The 14,624-nt window shown below is 50.6% G+C and overlaps 1 protein-coding gene across 7 annotated transcripts in view; it reads right to left on the reverse strand.

Moving 5' to 3' along the window:
• The window catches only part of Atp2b3 (ATPase plasma membrane Ca2+ transporting 3), a 77,073-nt gene that overhangs the window by 22,291 nt on the left and 40,158 nt on the right, over positions 1 to 14,624 (reverse strand). For all 7 annotated transcript variants that reach the window (XM_070039525.1, XM_070039532.1, XM_070039526.1 and 4 more), the window contains 8 exons: positions 12,819 to 13,053; positions 9,153 to 9,332; positions 8,949 to 9,036; positions 8,146 to 8,252; positions 6,311 to 6,502; positions 4,161 to 4,374; positions 2,905 to 3,116; positions 1,301 to 1,408 (listed from right to left, as the gene is read on the reverse strand). In XM_070039525.1, coding sequence (XP_069895626.1) covers positions 1,301 to 1,408; positions 2,905 to 3,116; positions 4,161 to 4,374; positions 6,311 to 6,502; positions 8,146 to 8,252; positions 8,949 to 9,036; positions 9,153 to 9,332; positions 12,819 to 13,053 — 1,336 coding nt within the window. The remainder of the gene's footprint in view (positions 1 to 1,300; positions 1,409 to 2,904; positions 3,117 to 4,160; positions 4,375 to 6,310; positions 6,503 to 8,145; positions 8,253 to 8,948; positions 9,037 to 9,152; positions 9,333 to 12,818; positions 13,054 to 14,624) is intronic.

Here is a 14,624-nt window from a genome sequence, read left to right on the forward strand (position 1 = left end):
CGCCTCTCCCCTCTTCACCCCTTATGAGCACGCAGTGGCAAGATGGCCGGCTACAAGTCCAGCAGGGACCCGCATCAGAGACTGACTTGGCTGGAATCTTCACTTTGGACTGAAAGAAAATACTTGTTTTATAAGCTGGCAGTCTATGATGGAACACACACACACACACACACACACACACACACACACACACACACACACACACACTTTTTTTTTTGTATTATTGAAGTCTGAACTCAGGTACTGGGTTTAAAATGAGGGCATTGTGCTGGCTAGGCAATCACCATACTACTGAAGCCATATGCTTCCAGCCTTTTTTCTTTACTTTTCAGGTAGGGTCTTCTGCTTTTTGTCCTGAGCAGGCCTTGGGCTGAGAGCTTCCTACTTCTGCTTCCTTCATAGTTACAGGAGTGGGTCACCATGCTTGGATTGTTTCAGAAGTAAGATCATGCTGACTTTTGCCTGAAGTTGACCTGAACTGAGCCTCCCAATCTCCACTTGTCAAACAGCAGAGATTATAGCCATGAGTCACTGTACTCAGTCCGTGGTATATATTTAGTGGTAGTCTGAGCTAAAAGAGAAGAGAAATGGATCTTGGATTCAGTTTCCTAGGCTAGTGTTACACAACTCTGGAGAAATGCTTTCGGAGACCATGTAGCCATGGCAGGGCTACCCGGGTCCCTGATCTAAATATGGATATTATAAACGGTCTCCTTGAGTAGCTTTAGCTGTAGCCCATGGGTCTGGAAGTGTGGTTCTCTCTCTATCAGGTTAAAATAACTGTATCGTGATTTCTCTCAAGACCTTCTCTTTGCCTCACAGATTACCTAGTATGGTTTTGTTTAATTTCCAGTATGTGGGGATTTCCCAAGCCATTCAGATCCTTGTTTTTTTCTATGTGTGGTGCTTGGGATGAAATCTAGGCCCTCATTCATGCAAAGGTGATTGCGCTACCACCAAGTTGCAGCCCAGTTCCTAAGCCATCCAGATTTTAGGGGCAGTTATGGACAGCTATCATGAAAAGGGGAGCAGCTCAGCCATCATCCCTCATGTTCTCATTGCTGGTGCTGTCACCTGGTGCCTCCAGGTCATAGTATGTCCCAGGCCTGAATCCTATTGTGCAGGGCTGCCCATCTGACCGCACCACGTGCTTTCCCGAAGGGCAGGCTCTGGAGCGGAAGGGTGGCTGCCACAAAAGGGCCTTCGGTTAGCCAGGACCCAGTCATCTTGTCCACTATAAGTGTCGGCAGCAGAGCCAACTGGAAGGGGCAAGGGGAGGAGGCCGATCAGACACACTTACCTGTCCCCAGACAAGCTCCCCAACGCCAACAAACAGGCACCAGAGCCACTGTTCTGTGGATAATGGGGAACAGCTGAAGGGCTTCCCGCCGAACTGGACGATGACGATCTGCAGGAGGAGGGGAATGGAGGTGTAGTGGCAGTGGACCACCAGCACAGCTCCTGCCTGCCTTCCAGACCCGCCTAGCCTCCTGGGAAGGCAGAGCCTCCTGATCAGAGTCATTGGATTACTGATTCCCTTGGCAGATGAGCTAGTTGTTCCCTGAGAGACAGCTTGACTTTCCTTTTGGGGGCAAAACGCCTCATGTGTCAGCCTCCATCTCCCCTCACTCAAGCCCCATACTTAGCTGGATGGACCGCATTTCAGCTCTGCAAATCAGATGATTTCTATACCCAACCTGCCTGCACACAGCAGACACCCTGTGCTGCTGACCTCAGACCATGCAGGTCATCTTGCCTTGCCTCCTGCCTCATTATCCTCCACTTTTGGAGGTGTCATAGTCCCAGGCCAGCAAGCTTTTCAAATGCAGACTGCCCAGTACATAGTTCATCTCTGCCCCCACCCGCCCCCGCCAGGTACCAAATAAACAAAGAAAGCTGCACAATGGGCTTGAAAGGATCCCCAGCAACCAATCTTAAGATTCCTGGCCCCTCACTAAGAGTTGTTCTGGGGGAACCATCAAATCTTCCCACCGTCTGCCTGCTGACCAGAACTTCTGTACAGCCCCCATAATATGGCATATCTCCCTTAGGATTTGTGAGTAATGAACTCTTTCAGTGGCAAGCATCTCTTTTTATTTGTATGTGTGTGTGTGTGTGTGTGTGTGTGTGTGTGTGTGTGTGTGTGTGTGTGTGTATGCGTGCGTGCGTGCATGTGTGTACGCAGATATTAAGGCTTGAACTCAGCCCAGGCACTGTCTGAGCATTTGTGTACAAGGCTAGTGCTCTACCACTTAAGCCAAAACTCCACTTCCAGCTTTTTTGATGCTCAGTTGGAGATGAGAGTCTTATGGACTTTCCTGTCCAGGCTAGTGTTGAACCATGATCCTCAGAACGCAGCCTCTTGAGTAGCTAGGATTACAAGTGTGAGCACGGGCACTGGCAATTAGCTCTCAATCCACTGGCCCTTACTATAGTCCATCGGAAAACACTATATATCAGAGCACTCAGTCCTTCCTAGAGAGCTGGGCTGCCCAGCCTATCCATGTCATGGTGGCAGGCAGAGGATGGCATTCCACCCCTGAGCACAGCTGACATCTCCAACAGAACCTTTTAGAGTTACAACAGCCACACCGCAAGGAACTAGATGGTAGGAATGGGAATGGCAGACCCTGGCATGGTGGGGGGCAAGCAGGAAGGGCTACTTGTGACACCTGTAAAGAGAACACAGTTGTACAGGCACGTCCATCCCTCTGGAAGCCAGCAAGGAAGCTCAGCCATGTTTGGAGGGCAAAGACCATCTGCCCTGGAGTGCAGCAAGGGTGTGAGTTGGAGGAAAATTACGAATGGCACAACTGGCCAGTACCAGGGGAGCCCTAGAACTGAAGCCCGGGGCCTCAGCGTCTTGCAGGTAGCAGAGGCCGAGTATGGAGCCTCCCCTCTCACCTGAATTCCAAAGGTGCCCAGAACAATGGTGCAGAAGATGGGGTTGCTGAAGATGCCATCGAAGACATTCCTCTCGCCATGGATCTTGCGGGCGTTGATCTCATTGAATAGCTGCATCATGACGAAGGTGTTGAAGATGATGGTGTAGTGCTCTGATGGCGGTGAGTGCAGAGGTGCGTTCCGCCCGCTGTCGATGTCGAACAAGAGCTCCCCTGGAGGGAGGACACAGGAGGGGGGAGGGAGGGCTGACGAAGCCTGGGGTGCCTGGTGGGACACCCACAGTGAGGGGCCACGGAGAGGTAAGTGAGGGCCAAGGGAACCAAGCAGGCCTCTTCCTTTTTCATTTGCCATTCTGTCAAAAAGGACTATGTAGCCGGGTGCTGGTGGTTCATGCCTCTAATCCTAGCTACTGAGGAGGCTGAGATCTGAGGATCTAGTTCAAAGCCAGCCCAGGCAGGAACGTCCACGTCCATGAGACTTATCTCCAGTAAACCACTCAGAAAAATGAAAGTGGTGCTGTTGCTCAAGTGGTAGAGTCCTCACCTTGAGCTGAAGAGCTCAGGGACAGTGCCCAGGCCCAGAGTTCAAGCCCCACGACCGCCCCCTCCCAAGAGGACTATATAGGCAGGCATCAGCAGCTCCCACCTGTAATCCTAGCTACTTAAGAGGCTGAGACATGAAGGATTACACTTTGAAGCCTAGCCGTGGCCAAAAAGTCCATGAGATTCCATCTCTAAAATGTAGCAAAATGCCAGGCTAAAGGCATGGCTCAAGTGGCACAGTGCCAGCTGTGAATAACAAGCTGAGCTCAAGGACCAGAATTAACAAAACCCAAAACATCCAAAATCTGCGATGTCTCGCTCTGTGGTTGGCAGGGATTATACGTAATGTAAACTAGTCATGGCCCAAGCGCACGGGGCACCAACAGTGTGCTGAAGACCTTGTGCACACAGCTGAAAAATGTGTGTGTGTGTGTGTGTGTGTGTGTGAGAGAGAGAGAGAGAGAGAGAGAGAGAGAGAGAGAGAGAGAGAGAGAGAGAGAGAGAGAGAGAGAGAGAGAGAGAGAGAGAGAGAGAGAGAGAGAGAGAGAGAGAGAAAGAGAGAGAGAAAGAGAGAGAGAGAAAGAGAGAGAGAGAGAGAGAGAGAGAGAGAGAGAGAGAGAGAGAGAGAGAGAGAGAGAGAGAGAGAGAGAGAGAGAGAGAGAGAGAGGAAGGGAGGGAGGGAGGGAAGGAGGGAGCACTTTAGGGCCAACCTACCAACAAAAAGCAGGGTGAAGATGATGGTGAGCTGGTAGACAGCATGGCCTAGGATGTTCTTCATCATGGTGCGCGAGATGAGGGGCTTGTCCCGGCCATATGGCTTCCGCAGCAGCAGTGACTCAGTGGGGGGCTCCGTTGCCAGGGCCAGAGAGGCAAAAGTGTCCATGATCAAGTTCACCCACAACATCTGCACAGCTTTGAGAGGAGAGTCCTGCAGAGAACAGGTAGTCACTCTTCCATGGACCAGCCACCAGACTCCTATTGGGAAGTCTTGAGATAGAAAGCCTGCAATGCCTGCGAAGAGCTCAGCATGGGGCCGATGGAGAATTTCATTCCCACAGTTTCCTTTAGGCTAGCAGTGGCTTTCTGCTGGCCTTTCAGATGCCTACCTATCTCCCTTCTCTTGCTTACTGGGAGTGATCTAGAAGGCATGGTTTGAATTCTTAGTGGGGCCTGAAGGCCCAGCCAGTGCCCTAGCCTAGGCCCAGGGACAGGGGACTGCCTTTCAGGACCAGAATTGTGGTTACTGTCCTTATCTCCCACCCCACAGAGTAAAAAAAAGGCCAAACCTTGGCTTACTGACTGCTTGGTCATATCCTCTGGGTTGTTCTTTCAAAATCAGCCTCCTAAGTCTGGGGCTGGTGGCTCACACCTGTAATCCTAGCTACTCAGGAGGCTGAGATCTAAGGATCATGGCTCAATGGCTGACTGGGCAGACAGTTCCGAGAGACTCATCTCCAACTAACCAGCAAAAGCCAGTAGCAGAGGTGTGACTCAAGTGGTACAGTACCAGCCTTGAACAAAAGCCAAGGGAGAGTATGAAACCCTGAGTTTAAGCCCCAGTAGTAGTGGTTCACAGACACACACACACACAAAGCAGCCTCACCGTAGTCTGATGCATAAGGCCATGTGTCATATAAATGAACTCTTATGATTTCATGAGCATATGAGAAGTGCCTTGGGGTGGGAGAAAGGGGATAGGGACTGACTGCTAATGGTTAGAGGGTTTCTTACTGGAGTGATGAAAATATTCTAGAAGCATACAGTGGTGAAAGTTGTATAGCACTCTATACCTATGAAAAACCTGTGTACATTGTAAAATACTTTAACTATTATAATACTAATATCACATGAATTAGATCTCAATTAAACAGTCTTCAAAAAAGCCAAGGGCTTGTAGCTCAAGCTTGCAATCCTAGCTATTCAGGAGGCTGAGAACTGAGGATCACAGTTCAAAGTCAGCCTGGGCAGAAAAGTCCATGAGATTCTAATGTCCAATTAGCCACAAGAAAAAACTGGAAGTGGTGCTGAAGTTCAAAGTGGTAGAGCACTAGCCTTGAGCAAAAGAGCTCAGGGACAGCACCCAGCCTTGAGTTCAAGCCCCATGGCCAACCAAATAAAAAGAAAAAAGAAAAAGGAATGGAGCATGGAGCCAGGCGCTGGTGACTCATGCCTATAAATAATCCTAGCTACTCAGGAAACTGAAATCTGAGAATCGTGGTTCAAAGCCAGCATGGACAAGAAAGTCTATGGGAGTCTTATCTCCAATTAATCAGTGAAAAGCTGGAAATGGGGCTGTGGTTTAAGTGGTAGCCTTAAGCAAAAAAGTTTAGGGACAGTGCCCAGGACCTGAGTTCAAGCCCCAGACTGGCACACACATACACACCAGGGAATGGAGTACCGACCCAAGCTATAACATGGATGAATATTGAAAAACATGTTAAGAGAGAGGCTACATGCTAAATGCCACCTATGATCTGATTTTCTGGATGTGAAATGTCCACAACATAGCCACAGAAAACAGATTGGGGTTTGCCAGGATCAACTCATTTTGGGCAGGGACCTGGGGAGTGACTGTTAATGGGTATAGGGTTTCCTTTGGGATTGACGAGAATGTTCTAGAACTAGTTCTACAAGTGCTGATTGCACAACGCGGCAAGTATACTGAAAAGAAAACCCCACTGAATTGTGCATCCTCAGGTGGTGATTGATTTAGTGTGTGAATTTGATTTCAATAAAAGGAACCTGAAGGGAAGACAAAACTTGCTCTCAACCTGGTCCTCTGGCCTTAGGTCTTCAGTGCCAGTCATTGCCCTCAGAAAGCAGTTGCCCGATGGGCTGTGAGAGGGAGAGCCCTTGGTGCCCACCTGAGTAATGCAGGCGCCCGTGAAGGCCACAATCACAGCCACCACATTGACCGTCAGCTGGAACTGCAGGAATTTGGAGATGCTGTCGTAGACGTTGCGGCCCCACATGACTGCCTTGACAATGCTGGTGAAGTTGTCGTCTGTCAGGATGATGTCAGAGGCCTCCTTGGCCACATCAGTTCCTGCGATGCCCTGGGAATAGCACAGAAGCACAGAGTGCCCATGGACCCCTTTCTCAGCCCATACTTGACCACCAGTCCACCCAGGCTGGTTGGCTGCCTTTCCCTACCAAATAAGGTCCCCCTGGGGCAGACAGTACTCTTTTATTTTTAAATGCCAGTCCTGGGGCTTGAACTCAGGGCTTTGGTGCTTTCCCCGAGCTTTTTTTGCTCAAGGGTAGTGCTCTCCAACTTGAACCACAGCTCTACTTCCAGCTGTTTAGGAGATGAGTCTTAGGCACTTTCTTGCCTAAGTTGGCTTCAAACCACAATCTTCAAATCTCAGCCTCCTGAATAACTAGGATTACAGGTGTAAGCCGCCAGTAACAGGCGACAGCCCTTACTATTTTTTGTTTAAAATTTTTACTTTTATTGTTATTATAAAGGTGATATACAGTTACATAAGTCAGGAAAGGAGTACATTTCTTTTTGGACAATATCACCCCTTCCTTCAACAGTACTTATTTTTTATCCAACCCAATCTTGAGCCACACACAGAAAGTTGTATGGCGAGGTGAAGCCTTTGCTCCAAAACAGAGGGTCCTGATGATGTGGCCATACACATGGCCTTCCACACGGCCCAGCTGCCACAAGCGGCCTCACCGCAGTCCTCTGTCTGTTCTTAGCATTCTATAGAAACTGCCTACTTAGGGAGGTCGTGGGACCCTGGTGCCAGGAAGGAACCCATCCATTGGTCTGCAAGGTGGATCCCTGCTGCTATAATATATGAATACTGATGCAGCTACAATTCTACAAAGATGCTCGGCCCTACCCACCCCACCCCACGCCTGGCCCCCATCTGGCAAGCTCTGCTTGGTCTCGCCTAGAAGGATGCACTAGGCCCCTAGTAGGCTACATAAAACATATGCCGCTGTGCTAGGATTGGGAATGAGGCCTGTCCAGGCTGCTGCTTTCATCTGCCAAGCCCAGTTCCCTGCAGTTCCCTGCAGTTCCCTGCAGTTCCCTGCAGGGCAGGGCCAGCTGTGTGGGCAGTGTCTAGCAGACCACTGCGCTCATCAGCATCAATGTTTTAAGGGGAAAATTTAGCTCTACAAGAGTAACAGGATCAAAGTGCAGAGGACGAATACACTGCAGACTTTGCTGATTATCTCCGAGGCTAGGAGTCTGCTTTGGGTGCTATCATTGACAAATCTTGCTGCCTTTTTGTTTGTGCCGGTACTGGGGCTTGAATTCAGGGCCTGGGCACTGTCCTTTAGCGTTTTCCACCGAAAGCTGATACTCTACCATTTGAGCTACACCTCCATTTCTAGCTTTTTGATAGTTAATTGGAGATGATAGTATCACAGACTTTCCTGCCTGGGCTGGCTTTGAATACTGATCCTCAGATCTCAGCCTCCTGATTGGCTAGGATTACAGGCGTGAGCCACTGGCACCCAGCCTCTGGTGCCCTTGTCAGTGGTGTAACTGGATCCCACTGACTTGTCCCTTAATATTTTGAGCCTATATGGGTCCAAGTGGGCCAGTTGGGAGGGAAAGAACCTTCTAGTGCTCCACAATCTGCTTTGACACTGGCTCCTACTTTCTGGTACAAAGCTAATGTCCATGAGACATAACGTCTCATCTGCCTGGTGAACTGGGCTGGCACTGGTGCCTTACCATGGCAAAGCCCACGTCTGCCTTCTTGAGGGCTGGCCCATCATTGGTGCCATCCCCGGTCACGGCCACCACCTGCCGCTGCTCACCGGTGGTGCTGTCGATAATCCCTGGAACACAAAACGGGGCAGGGCAGGGCTGGTGCCATTTGTCATCACCACTCTGGGGGACTGGCCAAGGGAATTGTGGGAGTGGGCTTCCTTTACGTTCCAGGTCCCCTTCTGATCAAGTCCCTCCTCCCACCTCAGTCCTTCACCCACAAAGGCAGTGTGGTGTGATTTGGTGGAATGGTTGGTTAAATGCCTTTCTGACTTGGGCTTCAGTTTCCCCATCGGTTCCAATGAGTGGACAGCCTCTATTTGCTCTTCTTTCTTAAGAATTTTCTTTCGTTTTTCTTTTTCTTTTTGGTCCATCATGTGGCTTGAACTCATGGCCTGGCTGCTGTCCCTGAGCTCTTTTGCTCAAGGCTGCTGGTCTACCAGTTTGAGCCACAGAGCCCCTTCCAGTTTTCAGGTGGTTAATTGGAGATAAGCGTCTACTTTCCTGTGTGGGCTGGTTTTGAACCACAATCCGCAGACCTCAGCCTCCTGAGTAGCTAGGATCACAGGCATGAGCCACCAGTGCCTGGCTTCTTAGGAATCTTCTATCAACCACTCTCCAGAAGCATAGCTCTAGAGCCAAGGACCCTGGCTTCTTAGGCAGGCCCTGGAGATTCACTTGGGAGCCTGGCCTAGGGTGTCCAAGAGGCGATAACACAGGATGCCAGCTCCCCCCCCCCAGGGAAGACAGAACATGGGCTCAGTTACCTTTAACCAGAGTGTGCTTGTCAGTGGGAGAGGACCGGGCGAGCACCCTCAGCTTGGGCCACACTTTGTCCAGCCGCTCCTGTTCTATCTGGGGGAAGCACATAGATGCTGCAGAGCCAAACTAGGTGGACAGGCAGGGGTGGGGTGGGAGGGGTGGGCAGAGTAGGGGAGTAGCCAGCACCAGGCATGAGGTGACAGAGCTACCTCGCCTTTCTCGTTGCGGATTCTCCGGTTGAACTCTTTCCCCTCCAAGCACAGGAAGTCCTCTCCTGGCTGGATGATGCCACACTTGGCCGCAATGGCTCGAGCTGTGTTGATGTTGTCCCCAGTTACCATGCGGACTGTGATGCCAGCACGCTGACACTTGCGAATTGCTTCAGGGACCTGGAAGGGACGAGAGAAGAGGGCGGGGTAAGCAATGAAAGACATAGTTAGCCCCTGGACCGTCCCTTTACCAACATCTATAGCTGCTAAATGTCCAGCAAAGTTGAACCTGCGTGCCCAATGATGGGTATTGGGGCTCTGCGGAGAGGGGAGGTGCGGAGCACAGCCTGCAGGGGGCAGGTGCTCCCCTTGGTCCCTCAGGCTCCCCCCCCCTACTGTCTCCTGGTGAGCTTCAGGAGACAGATGATTCACATCCAGGTCCAGGCAGCAAGGGTAAGGTCCAGAGAAGCCACTGGAAGCTTTTGTGCTTGGATAGGTCCTGTGAGTGTTCACAGGAATTACCCAACTCCATCAACCTCATTTTCTAGCTGAAAGATGGAAGCCCAGAGCTGCTGAGCAGGACTCACACAGGTTATCAGGGAGGCTGGCTGTCAGGGTGGCTCCCTGGTTCTGAAGAACAATAAGGAAGGGGCCTCCCAACCCTGGCCACTCTGCTGGCTCCCTGGTCACAAGCAGGTCCACCACAGCCCTGACTTAGGTTAGCCATCCTGGCTTGTGTCCAAGCTCTGGGTACCTCTACCTCTTGTCTGGTTTTACAATATAAAATCAAAGACATTTGCCTCTGGAATTAATCTTCTTTTCCCCCTCTTGGAGCTCTAACTTTTACATGATCTACTTGCTATGGGAAATGGAACATTATTGGTTATGCATGCATTTCATTTCCAAATGTGGTATTAGAGTCTGGATCAAGGGAACAAGAACAAGAAGCCCCAGTGCTGAGTGCAAATCAGGCCAACCAGGTAGAGAATGGGAACCCAGGAGACCAGCTATGAGATTGGAACAAATATTGCCAACTGGCAGGAATAGACAAGGCCTGGAGGAGTACGGCACAGGAGGAACTGGGCATCCTGCATGTTCCCATGATGTGCCTTTCTGCTTCCAGCCAAAGGATCACTTTGTGTTCTTTGAGGATCTTGGGGTACTGGATAAGGTCATGAGCTACAGGAAGGTAGAAGTAGCTTGGCAGCTCTTTTCCCTGAAGCGCCCGGAAAAATGCTTCCTTTGCTGCCACCTAGTGGCCACAATGAACCTGAGACCCAGGGACAGGGTCTCTAGGTTCTTAGCTTCCCAGTCAAGCGGCGGAATGAAGAGAGGAAGGGTGAACAAATGCACTCATGGTATTCAGTAGACACTATGTAAAAAATGAACTAAGCAACCTGTGGGCAGGGAACGGAGGGGGGAAAGCTGGAGGGAAGACAAGGAAGGGGTGACATTGTCCAAAAAGAATTGTCCTCATTGCCTGACTTATGGAATTGTAACCCCTCTGTACAAAACCTTCATCATAGCAATATAATTTTATTAGTAAAATATGCAAAAAAAGAAGCCTCTTCCCTCCTCCTCCAAGGACTTCTTGCTCCCTGTGGGACAAATCATCCCTTGTCATCTGCTCAGCCCCATTCTCTGCTTTCTCCTGAAGGCTCCACGGTGTATCTGGAGAAGTTGCCAGCATTAATATCACCCAACCTCCAGCTTCTGGTCAACACAGCCCCTCGCTCGGCTCTCCTCTGGCTACAGCCACCCAAGCCTCCAAGCACCCAGCAAGTTAACCCGCCTACTTGCTTTCAGCATAAAAGCATTTGCTGGGCATTTTGTTCTCCCTCCCTGGCCACTACCCAGCTGGCTGGTCTCTCTGACCTCTCCACCTGGCTTTACCGCTGTGATCTGCCACCTGAACTCTCCCTCAAGTATCTCAAGCTGAAAAGAGCTGTCCTTGTTCCCACATCCTTCTGCCATCACTTAGGCTGGCTGTCCTTTTCTTGCCCTGAGATGCCCCGCCGTGGTACGCACTAAAGCTGGGTCTTTGCTATATCCTTCTCAAGATTTACCAGTGTCTGGTTTTTTGAGACAAAACTTATAAAAAAGGAATATTAGCTGAGCGCTGGTGGCTCACGCCTGTATTCCTAGCAACTCAGGAGGCCATAAAAAAGGAATATTAGCCAGGCGCTGGTGGCTCATGCCTGTAATCCTAGCTACTCAGAGACTGAAATCTGATGATCGCAGTTGAAAGCCAGCCCAAGCAGGAATGTGCATGAGACTCATCTCTAATGAACCCCCAGAAAACTGGAAGTGGTGCTGTGGGTCAAGTGGTAGAGCGCTCGCCTTGAGCTGAAGAGCTGAGGGACAGCGCCCAGGGCCAGAGTTCAAGCCCCATGACTGACAAAAAAAAAAAAAAAAAAGGAATATTGCCCAGCTAGTCCAGGGTGTCATACCACATACCACTGCCTTCCTTCCCTGCACCGATGCTGATTGCTGTAGTTCATCCCCCATCCAGCCGTCTTCTCCCAGGCCAGCCTCAGGTAGTTTCTCTCAGAGCAGTTCCCTCCCTACCCACGGACACAGTGTTGTCTGTGGAACACAGGGCTGCTCTTCTGACAATGACCCACGGCCACAGTGTAGATGTGGCTAGCATTGTCTTCTGAATTGAATATCTTTGGTAAGTGCAAGAAATTTCTCCGACCCCCCAGTGGAAGCCCCTACAAATATGTGCTTTCAGGCTAATAGGAAATAGCCAGGTGTCCCTGCTTCTAACATGAGGTGGGCACCAATAGACAGAGTCTGGGAACAGGGGGTCCTACCAGACTGCCTCTCTCAAGGCTTTCCCACCTTAAAAGAAAAAAGCCTGAATATTACCAATACCAAGAATCTTGTCAGGTCAAAGTCGCCCATGATCTTCCAATATCAAGGCCTTAACTTCCTTAACTCACCTTCCTTTACTCTGTTTGCTTCAACTCTATGGACCTTGAGCATTCTCCGCCCTGTCTGGCCTGTTTCAGCTGCACACTGCTCTGGTGCCATCAGCCATATAAAGATGCTTCTGGAATTTCCCTCCAGGTCTGAGCTCTGCACTCCTACAGCCACCTGCCACCTTGACATCTCCCTATGGGTGTCCTGAACCTCACTTGGATCCATCTAGACTGGTGACTGCTGACTACTCACCCTGCTCACCAAACCATATGGCTCAAGCTTCCAGACCAGCCATGCCTGACTCCTCTCTAGACCTCATCACCCGCTTCAATCTATTGGCCCGGGTGGTGGAGGTCTCATTGCTTTCCCCTCTCACCTGGTAGAAGATGGAGTCAGGCCTCCTCAGGGGCCCAGCAGGAGCAGGCGTTTGGTGAGCAGCACAGAATCTCTACATAGGTCGAGGGCAAGAGAGCCCAGCATGGAAAGAAGTCAAGTATACCGAGGAAGGTCTGCTAATAACCACCTTACCTAGCCTCCCCACACTCCAGAGGCTGGATGGCTTGCTCTACCTGTAACTCGAGCAGGAGGAGGTAGGTGAAAGAGGTCTGCTTTATGCATGTTTGTGGCCAAAACCTTACACTGTACAGGCTGAATGTGAGGAAACGTCATCTTGCCCCGCAGTGAACAACCTTGGGCCCAGGATGCAGGTTCGAGAGCAGCTTTCAGAAACACAATGACTACCTCAGGCCGCACGGGGTCCTCGATGCCCACAACAGCTATGCAGGTGAGGTCGCCCACCACCTCATTCTCATCATCCCAGTCAGGCTCTTGGCTTGAAGGGAAGTCTCGGTAGGCAATGCAGATGGTGCGAAGGCCATCACAAGCCATGGGCTCAATGATCTTCTTCACCATGTCATCCCGGTCCCGTGGACGAAATCCTCGAAGTTCACCGTTGCTATTCAAGATGTTGGTGCACCTGGGACAGGGGAGGGACAGTAGGGCAAGGTGGGGACAGGGAGAGAACAGGAGGAAATAGTGCCAGTCACACTGGATAAGGGTGAGACCTTAGCCAATGATGTGTCCTTTGTAAAGACAGCAGAAGACACAGAGACACAGACAGGGGAGAAGGCCATGACAGAGGCAGAGATTGGAGTGATGCAGCTACAAGCCAAGGTTTGCTGGCCACCAGCAGAATCTGGGAGAGGAAAGCAAGGATCCTCTTCTGCAGCTTTCAGAGCGAGCACAGCCCTGCACATACCTTCACTCTGGATTTCTGACTATTAAAACTGTGAAATGACAATTTCTTTTTTTTTTTTAAATCAGTCCTAGGACTTGAACTCAGGGCCTGGGCACTGTCCTTGCACTTCTTTTGCTCAAGGCTAGCACTCTACCACTTGAGCCACAGCACCACTTCTGACTTTTTCTGTGTATGTGGTACTGAGGAATCGAACCCAGGGGTTCATGCATGCTAAACAAGCACTCTACCACTGAGCCACATTCCCAACCCAAATGCCTCTGGGTTTTCTTTTTGTTTTGTTTTGTTCTATTTATGTCAGTCATGGGGTTTGAACTCAGGGCCTGGGTGCTGTCCCTTAGCTCTTTATGCTCAATGCTAGTGCTCTACCGCCATGAGCCACAGTGCCACTTCCAATGTTGGAGTAGTTATTTGGAGATCAAAATCTCTGGGACTTTTCTGCCCAGGCTAGTTTTGAACCACAGTTCCCAGATCTCAGCCTCCTGAGTAGCTAGGATTAGAGGCATGAGCCCTCATTCCCCAGCTGAATTTCTGTTGTTTAAGTCAGTAGGTTGGAGATCATTTGTAACAGCAGGCTCTGGACGCTGGTGCCACTGTCTCAGCTGAGGAACCCAGGTGGGAGCATGGGACTCAAAATAGCTCTTCCGTGGACTCTCTAGGGCAATGGTGGGGAACACAGGCAAAATCTAGATGCTGTGGGGTGGGGATAAGACAAGGCAACAGCAATCACCAGGGTCCAAGCCTGATGACCCTAGGGGTTCCTAGAAGGAACAAGACTTGAGGAGAACTCAGCCAGAGAGACAGGGGTGGTGAAAGAAGTGCCTCCTGTGGCAGGCAGCGCAGGTGAATTGGCTAGGCTTATGCAGAAGGAAACTAACAAAAGCCGGCATGGACTAGTACCTTCCTACAGACATGGATTCACTCATGGAATTCTCACAGTACTTCCGGGAGATCAGTACTGCTGCTATCTTCATGTTGAAAGGAGAAGCTAAGGTGGTTGTCAGGAGGAGCAACTTCTGTTCAAACAGCCAGCAGAGCAGAGCTGGGGGTCAGTCCCACTTACAAACCCTAGGCTCTTAGCCACAGTGCCCCTGTGGCCCTGAGTACCCACGAAAGGAGCACAGAAAGATGGCGGCACTCCAGCTTCTCTGCCGAATGCAGCAGGGAAATGACCTTTGCTCTGGGTTACAGAGGCTGGGCCTGGCATACTTGGTGATCAAATCTGCTGAGAGCAGGGAGTAGGCTGAGCCTGGGGCACAGGGAACCCTGGGAAGCTGTTCCCAAGGACCACA

This window comes from Dipodomys merriami, unplaced genomic scaffold (genome assembly GCF_024711535.1).
Source record: "Dipodomys merriami isolate MVZ:Mamm:240054 unplaced genomic scaffold, mDipMer1.0.p SCAF_3, whole genome shotgun sequence".
Lineage (NCBI taxonomy): Eukaryota > Metazoa > Chordata > Mammalia > Rodentia > Heteromyidae > Dipodomys > Dipodomys merriami.